We start from the raw sequence: 12,071 nt of genomic DNA, 5'->3' as shown, positions 1-12,071 counted from the left end.
ATTATCCAACTTCTCCAACATGGAATTTCAGAGACAGAATTTAAATTCAACAATGTAGCATAATTTACTGCTCAATCTGCCTAACTTCTCTTAAAGAACCAAAGTTGGGAAACCATCAAGAGGAAAATTAATACATGACTAAGACCCAAACTGAAGGCTCCCCCTCTCATCTCAAACCTCTAGAAATTATGTTCATTTTTTAAAAAAATCCAGAACCATGTTGGAAAATCAGAAGGTATAACTGTTGGTGGATAAGAACAATGAGAAACTCCTGAACAAGAGAAAGTGGGGAAATTAAGTGAAAGAAAAACAGCACAGTTCCCAACAGACACCTGAGTATGTGCCACACCAAACAGGGAAGCTGCTGGGCTGACCTGAGACCAGGGGTGGACGGCAGGGCAGAGTGGGGCCTCCCCTCCACTAAGCCACCGGGTCACTGGTTAAGAAAACAAGTAGAAGCACAGAGGAATAAACTTTCCACATCCTACCTTTGCCCTCCCACCTCAGGCACAGCATCCAACAACTGCTGCAGCTGCCCCCAAGTAGAAGCAATGAGGGTGGGAAGTTTACAGGAGAAAGTCAGTCATGCTAGGTACCCTAGAGATATGGTGAACCCCAGTATGGAAAAGCATATTTCAGTCACTAAAAAAAAAAAGTCGGGCTTCCCTGGTGGTGCAGTGGTTGAGAGTCCGCCTGCCGATGCAGGGGACGCGGGTTCGTGCCCCGGTCCGGGAAGATCCCACATGCCGCGGAGCGGCTGGGCCCGTGAGCCATGGCCGCTGAGCCTGCGCGTCCGGAGCCTGTGCTCCGCAACGGGAGAGGCCACAACAGTGAGAGGCCCGCATACCGTAAAAAAAAAAAAAAAAGTCACTAGAGATTTCAGAAATTAAAAATCAATTGGCAGAAGGGAAAATTCAGTAGCTGGAGAAATAGCTGAAAGGCAAAGTAGTGAGTAAACAATTCTCCCATTATGCAGCACAAAAGGACAAGCAGATGGAAAGTATTACAGGAAGGGTGAGAGGTATGGAGAGAGGAGCCTGAAGTGCAAATAACCATCTAAATAAATTAGAAAATTCTTCCAGAACTGAAGATGCGAACACTCATATTGAAAAGGTTCACTGCATGTCAAACAAAATAAAATTTTAAGCATGCACACATGTCTAGTTACAGTGTAGTAAAATTTAAGAATAACATGGATAAGAAGAAAATCCTAAAAGCTTCTAGAGAAAAAGAAAAGCATAGGTTACCTATCAAGAAATAAGCATCAGACTGGCCTCGGGCTTCTCATCAGCAACAATGAACACACGGAGAACGTGGTATAATATCTGCAAAATTCTAAGAGGAAGTTATCTGGAGTCTAGAATTTTACACTCAGCCAATTCCAATGAGAAGAAAAAATACAGGCTGATTTTGCACTGGGCAAGAACGTGAATTTTATTTTTTTAATTTCTCTGAAAGAAATATCAGAAGATATACTCCAGCCAAAAGAAAAACCACTCCAAGAGGAAGCAGTGGAATACAAAAATCAATGATATACAAAGAAAGAGTAAATCCTCAAAAACATCAAGTAACAGTCTAAAAATAAAATCTCATTACTTGAATTAGCTCTATGTGTATTAAATAAATTTAATTAATTAATTTTAAAAAGTAAATAAAATCTCAGATGATAACAATCAGAGAAGGGAGGAGAAAGTAAAGGGAAGTAAAAATATCTTTTCTCATCTTGTTGGGGGTTCTTTCTAGATACTTACAGAAAATATGTTTAAATATGTGTGGTAAATATTTTGGCACTGGGCTTCCCTGGTGGCACAGTGGTTGAGAATCTGCCTGCTAATGCAGGGGACACGGGTTCGAGCCCTGGTCTGGGAGGATCCCACATGCCGTGGAGCAACTAGGCCCGTGAGCCACAACTACTGAGCCTGTGCGTCTGGAGCCTGTGCTCCGCAACAAGAGGCCGCGACAGTGAGAGGCCCGTGCACTGCGATGAAGAGTGGCCCCCGCTTGCCACAACTAGAGATAGCCCTCGCACAGAAACGAAGACCCAACACAGCAAAATTAAAAATAAAATTAATAAACTCCTAACCCCATCTTCTTAAAAAAAAAAAATTTTGGCACTGTATATTTACAAACAGAGAAACATAATTTATAACTTTCAAACAATTAAGAAAAAATAAAACAAAGAACACTGTCAGTGGAAGAAAAGGAAGGAAAAGGAATAACCTGGTAGAAAAATAGACAAAAGGTATAAATAGGCCATTCAAGGAAGAATAATCATGATGTCTAATAAACATAGACGATACTCAATAGCAACCAGGAAAGTGCAAACTAAAAAGCAATGACATGCCATGTTTTAGAGATACAAAAAATAAGAAGTTTGCTAATATCAAGGTATACTTTGCTGGGGTGGCTATAAATTGGTACAACCACTTTTTAATGTGCAAACCATATTAACCAAAAATTCTGCTTCCCGCTATGTACTCTAGAAAAAACTTTGCATCTGTATGTATGCATAAGGAGGCTGGTTGAAACACTTTTGTAGTAAAATGGGAAATGCCCATCAATATGGAAGATTTAACATAATCAAGATATATTCTACCGTGAGTAACACACAATGATTAAAAAGATAGGATAGATCGATGGCTTCTGACCTGAAATGGTCACAAACAAGTAAAGATAAGCTTTATGTGTAAATGTAGGAAATTATTTTTGCAACAAAATGTATCAATAGTATATGTGCAATTATAAATAAGTAAAAAACACTGGGAAAGAAAATAAAAATTAGCAGAGAAAGAACAAGACAGTTTAAGAACACAAAAAAGTAAGTCTATCAGTTCACCTTTTCTAATGATGCTTTCTGAAAAGCACTGCTGACCCTGAAATTACCATAAATGTAATCATTCAATCCTAATCAATCAAACACACGCCCTCTGACAGCAGATTCAAAGCCTCACTCTCATACACACAATTCATTGACAAATTCATAGGAAACAAATTTTAAAACACTGAAAATTGACAAAGTGGTCAGGAAAAATTAGAACCAGTTCACTCCTACCCCTCCCCTGCTCCAGTCACAGCGGTCTATCAACAGCACATTAGGTGGGTACATTACAGGAATGCTGCCAAGACAATATGGCCAAAAATTAAAATTAAAAAAAAAGAGAATTGGTTTCAGGCAAGGGCAAAGCAGACGTCTATTAAGAGGCCTTTTGTGAAATCAGAGCAGGAGTCAGATGCTTTCTCTTTTTTCCTCTCAGTGGTTGCTGAAACAATGTGGCCACACAGCCATGGGGATCTGGGAGCTGGCCAAGCAGCCAGGTGACTCAACATTGAATTTCTTGTCCCTCTGGGCAATTTCTCTCAGCGGTACAAATTTATACCAGAACAGAGAACAGTTATCCTCTTATCAATCAGGAAAAGATAGATATTAAAAATTTTTTTTTAATATTGGCTAATAATGAAAGTCAAGGGAAGCTGACAAGGGAACAAAGCTTAATTCCCCCATTATGAAACCAAAGGGCTCTCATTACAACAAAAATCTGTGGGAAGAGTAACTGTTGTCTTCTAAGACCCTGTAGGGGAAGAAACAAACACTTATCACTCCTTTATTACACTCTCATTAAAAATGAGCAGCAGCTAGGGGGGCTTCCCTGGTGGCGCAGTGGTTGAGAGTCCGCCTGCCGATGCAGGGGACACGGGTTCATGCCCCGGTCCAGGAGGATCCCACATGCCGCGGACCGGCTAGGCCCATGAGCCATGGCCGCTGAGCCTGCGCGTCCGGAGCCTGTGCTCTGCAACGGGAGAGGCCACAACAGTGAGAGACCCGCGTACCGTAAAAAAAAAAAAAGAGCAGCAGCTATATTTTCCTTAAATAAAAATTGACTCCAAACAACAGGATCCTCTGAAAACAAAGACCTGGAAGTTTATGATTAATATACAGATTCCTCTCAGGCAAGAACCAGGTGCTATGTGGCTTTCTGCTGTGTCACCAGCCACTAGGCAAGATCACATTTAATTGTTAACTGATTAACTGGTTGACTGATTAAAATTTCAACTCAGGAATAATATGCATATGTGGGTACTGCAGAGGCATGTCCCAAGAGCCCTTAGCAGTAAAATCCTAACCAGAACACTTGGATTTTCCCTTCTTGTAAACACACTGGCATTCACAGAGCTGTAATTTTACCATATGATACCCTTTTAAATTCTGGAGATTGTAAACCCAGAAATGGGGGAAAGCAAGTCAAAGGGCAGATTTGTGGTGCCCCATCAAGATACACTGACATCCGGCAACAACACAAGTGTAAGGGAATGCTCTGGATTGAACTGCATGTTCTTGTGCTGCCAGGACACTTTATCCCCCTGAGATCCTTCCTCTGCATGGCCTAGGTGCCAACCAAGTATACACGTGGCCAGTGAAGTACCACACTCTCAGCCAATACTTTTTGGATGGATAGTTGGATGGATGAACAAACGAACAAAGAAACAAAGGAATAAACAGTGTATTTTTTTCTCTGTGCACTTTAAAGTCAACCATTCAGAATTAATATTCTACTGGCAAAGAACACTCAGCAAAGTTGCTCCCAGCTGATTTCTCAACACTGCACACGAAAGTGGCCCAACTCAGTGGAGACATCAACAGCATAACATATAAAATCCAGGTAGTCGTAACCTTCCCAGACTCTCTACCACACCAAGGCAATTAGAATAATTAATAGCAAGTAGAACTTATTGATTTAAAAGTAAATTACCACAATGGGATATCTGCAGGTTTGCCAGGGAAATATTCTTGCTGTTTTCATCGAGGCAGTACAAGTCCTGAGTTTCTGGACTGGGTTTAGTCTCCTGAAGAGTCTTAATCCACATAATGTCACAGGAGCATGTAAATGGGTTGCCCACCAGGATCCTACATGGAACAAAAATGAAATCCAATCAGCCTTCTCTTTTTCAGTTTTAGCTACAGAAGTGTTTATGAAGCACTAACAGCATTATGAATTTCTTCTAGCTGGCTATCTTTGGAAGTCACACCCATCTTTATAGCATAACGGTACTTATTATTCATTCATTTGCCTGATACTTACTGATCTTCTGCTATGTGCAAACACCCCTGTAGAGGCTAAAGGATGCAAAGTGATGTGAGACCTTTCGGACCCATAGGGAAACAAGGTAGGAACAGAAATAACTATAATATAGGATAGAAAAAGATGTCTCAAAAGATGGGGGAAAATAAGATACCATAACAAATTTATCACAGATATTATACAGTTATGAAGATCTTAAGTGAAGAAGCCAACGTTAAGTTTTCGGGAACACTAACATACTTATGTCTAACCAGGCTAGAAATTCAAGTGTTATCACTTAATAAGTTCGAACTTCAGTAGAGGGCGGAGCAATTTCATCTGAACTGAAAACGAGACTGTGAATACAAGGCTAAGACTAAAGTGTGAGAGCCAGGAGGGTGCACTCCCAGCTTTCCAAATGACACAACCACAGTTCAGTTTGACTGATGCAAGAAAGTTGGAGTGAATGTGAGAGACAGAACCTGGAAGGGAGCTCTCAGACCTCCTTCACACACACACACACACACACACACACACACACCCCAAGCTCAGGGTTTCTGAGAGCAAGTGCAACCAAGGTCCAGACTGAGCTACTTAGCCCATTGTGGGAGGGTCTGCAAAGAGAAAGTCACTATTCAGCCATGCTGCCTGGACTCCTGTGGCCTGTGATTGGTCAAGGAGGAAGTAGTCAAGAGGAAAATAAAAACCACAAGAAAAAAAATCTTTAAATGCTTATTTATAACACTCAGTGGCCTGTTTAAAATGACTTCCATTTATGGCAATGAGCCTTTAAATGAGGCCATTTAAAATCATTACATAGGCTCTGCCTGGCATTAACCACAATACTTAAGATTTCCATGAGGACAGGATCTGGGCTTTGCAACATCATTTACTCCTGTGGTTTTCTGGTTGGGTTCTAACAATCTCAGGGAATCCCTGGAGACTTTTCCAGGAGTTTCCTTGGAGAAAATGTGGTCCTGGCAGACTCATTTAATTTGTGTCTGCTTGATTGCCTCCAAATATCCCTCCAACACCAAAATAAGAGTTGAGACTACTAGGTATGGAATATAATGCAGATGATATCCACAATGTTTAAACCCCAACTAATCCAAGAGGTTTCCTGGTGTTCTGAGTCCATGAAAAACTAAGAAATCTTTTTTAAAAGCAGGTATGACTGAATCCACAGAAGAGATAAAGAAGCAAAGGGATCTTGAGCTACAAAGACAGCAACGTTCGTCTGACCACACGGCACGGGCAGACAGCTGGCTTCTTCCTCTCACACACCGTACAAACTCCTTTTGCAGGGATTGTTAGAGCATGTTGTACTTAATTTGTTCAGGCTTCTACCGCTCCCCCTGGATAGCAGAGTCCTGGAGTACAGATACCGTTCTCCTTATATCCCTATAGCCTAGTGCCACGTTAGTTTGATTTGCAACAGGTACACAATTAACATTTGTTGAATGAATTAATTAAATATGCTGCAGGGGTGGTATTGAGACACGTGAATTTGAAACCCATCAAGAAAATTCTCTGCAATGATGCTCAGAATTTTTACACTGAGTAGCCTATTTATTGCACGTAACTTCCTTAAGTTTTTTATGCGTATCCCTGGGTCAGAAAGCCAGCGCTTCAACTCCCTGAATTAAGTCTCTCCCAAAAGAATTGCCACCATGTAACTCTCATGACTACCTATTAACTTGTTATCGCACTACTAGTGGCATCTTCTAATCTGCATGATTTCCTTGTGAATAGGGGTGGACCCTACAACTCAGGCAACAGATAGTTTTAGCAAAAGCTATTGCCTGGTATTCAAAGGCCTTGTCCATCTGGGCCCACCTCTGACACACAGAGCCTGTGCTTTAAGGTTCTTTGGGTACCTGACCCATAGGAATGTCAACAGTTTATATTTGCTTCACGGTGATAACACAAGAATTAAGCACACTTGGAAATGCTGGCTATTAGTAATTGATACATTTCAATATCTTCCCTATCATTTTTCAGCAAAGGGGATTTGGGGATAAGGATAAATCCTGAATGCAGTGGCAGACCTAGAAGGAAATCTCACAAGGATGGTTGGGTAGGGAGAGGACTGCCTCTCTTCAAATGTTCACTAAGGGAGCGCAGGCACTGTCGTCGGGGTATAAACTGAGGAGTTTTGCCCATTGCTGTTTCTCCTTGAATGGGTTTGCTTTCCATTAGTGCCTGGACAGAACAAGGACCAAACAGATGCTATGAGACATGTTGCCGCCTTTTTCACACAAAACCCTCATCTTTTTCTCATTTTCCCTCCTTTAGAAAACAAGTCTTTTATGTAAAAACAACATTTAAACTCATTATAAATGATATATTACTACTGAGATTTCCTTTTTTTTTTTACTGCTGAATCATGTTTTCATGGAGGAATAAAAGAACAAATGACCAAAATTTAAGAAATCATTTTTCATGAGTTTTGATATAAAAATAGACCTGCAGCATCACTTATTTTAAAAAATACGTGATTACACTTTCCTTTGGAAATTTTTTCCCCAAATGCCATACAAAATCATTACTTACAGCTCAGACAAGTCAAGGTGACGAAAATGTTTCCTAGACAATACCGTCAGTTTATTTCTGGTAAAATTGCTGAAAGGAATCAAAAACATTAAATGTGAATTACAAGTATACATTTCAGGAATAAAGTATTCAAATAGAGTTTTTTTCAAAATATAATTTTATGTGATCATGGTTCATGCAGTACTTTAGATCCAGTAATCTCTTTCTTTCACCTAGAGTAGTAACTTAGTTTTCCCTGCCTCTCCTATAATTCTTGCTTGAGAGTGGGGTTGAGGGGGCATAATTTTCGTAATGGTTATTTTGAATCTCTTTTTTACCCAAAATTTTCTTTTTCATATTCAGAGACAAGTTATATACCTCCTAGAGATATCTGATCTACTGAACAATTAATAGGGAAATTAAATTAAACTAAGTTAAATTTAAACCATAAACTCACTAGGGGAAAAGATACTTTAAAACTAAAAAGCATCATGAATATTTTGAAATTACACGACACACAAAACTCTGAATATTAACTGAATTTAACTCATCCTAATAGGAAAGATAACACCTATTGATTGATAAACTCTGCTGAGATTGTTTATATATGACTTCCAAATAACTAGATAAATTCATGATGAGAATAACAACAAAATATCAGATAAAAATATGCCAAATTTTATCTGGAAATATTCTAGCAACATATCATTTTAAGATGTGGACCAACCAGATAATGAAAAGATGTCCTATTTGTGACTGAAAAATAATAATGAATTTACTGATGTGTTCCAAATATGTAGTTTTATTCAAGGGAATGGGAGTTTCGGTTTCCAATGATCAGTGCCATGAGACCTTGAGCTGGGAAATTCAGACCCTTAATCCTGGCAGCTGACTCGCTCTGTGAATTTGTTTACCGGTCAAATTTATTTAAAGCGTGTGCAGTGCTTGGTCCTCTAGACGTGTGTTTCATGAGTCACATGAATGTAAAACAAACATCAAACTTTACAAAACAGCTGAGCCCTCAACAGTTTGCCATGAGCCTTTCAGTATCTGATTCCCGTTCAGGAAGGTGAGCACCGGTCTGAGAGTCAGGTAAATACGGGAAATCTGCGGAGACAGCAATCCTGGCCTCACTGAGGCTAGTCTATTGCGTCTGTCTCACCAAATCGTGGGCTGAAGTCTGCTGGTCTGTCTGGCCAGTCTCTTTCACAGAGGGGTTAAAGACCAGGGGGAGCTAATACATGAACTAAGACTAGTCAGCTGGTGGATAAAGAAAATGCCACTTTAGCATCTCATAAATGAAGAAGGCACACGGCCACTCCCAGCTTAATTCTATATTGAGATTTCGTCTCATCCAAACCCCCATCTACAAGAGGGTGCCCTCTTCCTTCTACGCTGGCATCTTCTCTCCTCACACTGAGTGTAAAGTGCTCACCCACGTGAAAAAATAATCCAGCGGGAAGTTGTAAAATGTGCCCACATAAATCTTTTCTTTTGGAACGTGAATTAAGAATGGGTTTCACTGCAATATAATACACTGACAAGTCGCTCTGCCTGTCTTCACCAGAGCCTGTGAGGCACAAATGTTTTCATCTCCATCAGAAATCCCCATCCTTCTGAAGGAAAAAAAAACAAAAACAGAAACAAAAACCCTATTCTTCCTCCCAAGAAGAAAGAGGAGCGAGGAGGCAAAGAAAGAGGACACACTCATTGTCAAGGTTCCGGGTCGGCTAGCAAGGCCGGCACCAGGGCAGCTGCCCTGTCAGGCTGCTAGCAGCACAGCCCAGAGCAGGGTTACACGCCAAAGAACAAGATGAGTTTTATGAACCATACTTATTATTGGGTCCAAAAGCCAAATGGGAGGAGGAGGGAAGGAAAAAAAATCAACAATCCTCTTACTGTTTGATTATAGAACTTTTGCAAAGGAGCTAATTAGCACCTCTGCAAAGTCCCTGGAAAACACAAATACTGGCTTTTCTCACAGTTTCTGGGTTCTCAGGGGCCGGGCAGGAATTAAAGGCACCAAGAAATAAACTCAGGGACCAGTCCTAGGGGCTCTGGACAGTCAGCATGGGATGCTAAATATGCACAGGTTAGGGGAGGAATGATGAAAGTGACAGACAGGATCCAGTCTGAATTCCGCTAAAACCCAAAGTGAAATAGATGCTCTTGTGTACATTTTTATTTTATTGGAGAAACTCAGAGAGATAATCATCATATCCCAAGGGTACAGAGAAACAGCCTCTCATACACATTTCTTTATCAGCTCCCTTGCAGCCATGGTGCTGATGTTCAACTAAAGATGCCGTTTACTACGTGCGGAAATCAGGGAGAACATGCCAGCACCTTCAGTCATAAGCAGAAGTTGAGACCCAGGTCTGGAAAGGCAGACAACTGACTTCATTTCCTCCTCCTTGCCATTCCCTAGAGCCAACTGCTTAATTTAATTTCTATTTTGGCGATTAGGAGGCTCTTTCATCACGTGAATATCTGAAGCTTACTGACATTGTAACTTCTTTCTAACTGTCTGAATATTAGCCTGACTTCCTACTGCCTTACCATTTGACAATGGCTACAAATATCAGTAATTTTTGCGGTTTGATCAGTAACTGGGCTTCCCAACTGTTGGCTTTTAAAGAAGCTGTATAAGATACGTCCACCTCCTTGGTTTCCTATTTTCAAATGACACCTCTTTGGAAGACTGGGACTAATATTTGGCTTTATGTAAGTATGTACAGCACACAGAATACCATTAAAATTATTCTACCGTAAATCAGCCTGAAAAAAATACAAAAGGTGGCTTTGGTTTTCATATAAATAACTTGGAACAAGGAAAGTAGGGAAAATATAAGAGGCATAGCAAAGTCATAAAAAGGTCTATTTCTAAAACAATTAACCATAGCCCACTATATAGATCACTACGTTAGGGGAAGTGATGTAGTAAAACAACCAGTAAAACGTGGTCGTTGAGTAATTCAGGTCTGCAGTCAGCAGTAATGAAAATACGAGAATGTAACCACTGAGGGTCATTAATTACACTTAAGTGATTGCATTAGAGCATTTTGCCTTTTTCTTGTGTCCAACTTCTCTCTTGTTTATGCTAGCAAGGCCTACGCAAGACATCAGAATTTGTGCAGGCAAACCAACTATGGAGATGTTGCCCAAAAGCCTCTACATGAAATGTGTTAATAAAGGTCCTTGGAGTTTTGTCACCTTTTTGCCAAAAGTTTTATATCTTAATTCTACTGACTTTATTTTTAAATTGACTTCCTCATTAATGCCACCTATGAAATATGAAGTCATTGTACTGGCTTGATGAAATTAAGGTTTTTCATAAGATCAACAAATCTCCATAGAGTGTCCAGGCAATCTGCTCGAAGAGAACGACTTCTTTTACAAACTGACCTGGAAATCAGTCAGGGAACAGTTCTCCCCAAGAAAAAGAAAGAGGACAAATGTTACAAGAAGGGCTGATTCTCTCATTATATGGAAAACACACTTTATTTTCTGTCCTCTTACTAAAAGAACATAGCCAGGAGTGAGCCCTGAGTCTGCCACTTTCCATCTGTGGACCTGAGTCTGATTTTGCACTTATGAAATGGGAATCAAGAAGATCCTCCCTACCAACTGTCAGAAAAATCAAGTGAGATCAACCACGTGAGAGTTCTGTATGTAGATCATAGTCTATGAAACACATAAGGTATTTTTGCAGAGCATCTGCAAAGCACAAAAGGGCCAATGAATGCAGGCAACCTTCCTGCCACAGAAGTTCCTACTGAAAACTCGGGGTGGAGGGCGCCCATCAGAGCTTAAGGGTGATCCTCTGTTTCATGAAGAAACGTCTCAGGAAGGCCACACCTTATTGACCAAGTGCCATCATCTAAGAAGGTTTAGCAGCAAACAACCTAAGAGCTCTCACTGTCCATATTTCCATTTGACTTCAGTTGATATCACCCTGACTTCGGTGGAAGCATTTCCTATTGTTACAGTTGCCTGAACCTCTGGCATGTTCCATGATTGAGTTTTCTCCACTTCCATCAATCATGACACATAGCTTTTGGGAAAAGAAGGTTCAAAAGAGGATCTGTTGGGGGAGGAAGAGCATTAGCAATTTTTAGTTCCCTAAAAAGGCCAAGGCCAAGTCAGTTTCTTTCAATTCCACTAGTTTGATGTCTTCCAGGGAACATGTCATGATTCCAAGGAAAAGAATCAAGGACGCTGTACCAGGACATAGTTTTCACATCAGACTCCTTGCTGTTGGCCTATTGCTCTGTCCAAGATGGAAATGGCCCAGAAATTCATGAAAGGGAGTAAGCAGGCTGTTCTAAGTACCCCTCTACAGCTATTCAGAAATCAAAGCTAATGCTTCCAAGCTATTGTCAAAGCTACACTAACTTTTTAAAAGGAGGTTTAGAGCTGGAGAAGAAGGAAAAATAAACAGAGGGGGAAAATATTGAATAAGCTAGGTCCTGGGAAGCAAAA

General features: G+C 40.5%; 1 protein-coding gene across 3 annotated transcripts in view; it reads right to left on the bottom strand.

The window, feature by feature from the left end:
• The window catches only part of NTRK2 (neurotrophic receptor tyrosine kinase 2), a 367,950-nt gene that overhangs the window by 325,037 nt on the left and 30,842 nt on the right, over positions 1-12,071 (bottom strand). For all 3 annotated transcript variants that reach the window (XM_024753834.1, XM_024753833.1, XM_024753832.1), the window contains 2 exons: positions 7,611-7,679; positions 4,749-4,903 (listed from right to left, as the gene is read on the bottom strand). In XM_024753834.1, coding sequence (XP_024609602.1) covers positions 4,749-4,903; positions 7,611-7,679 — 224 coding nt within the window. The remainder of the gene's footprint in view (positions 1-4,748; positions 4,904-7,610; positions 7,680-12,071) is intronic.

Source organism: Neophocaena asiaeorientalis, unplaced genomic scaffold (assembly GCF_003031525.2).
Source record: "Neophocaena asiaeorientalis asiaeorientalis breed wild unplaced genomic scaffold, Neophocaena_asiaeorientalis_V1.1 scaffold220, whole genome shotgun sequence".
NCBI lineage: Eukaryota > Metazoa > Chordata > Mammalia > Artiodactyla > Phocoenidae > Neophocaena > Neophocaena asiaeorientalis.
The sequence above is the reverse complement of the archived record's forward strand: the minus strand, read 5'-3'. Positions and strand labels throughout refer to the sequence as shown.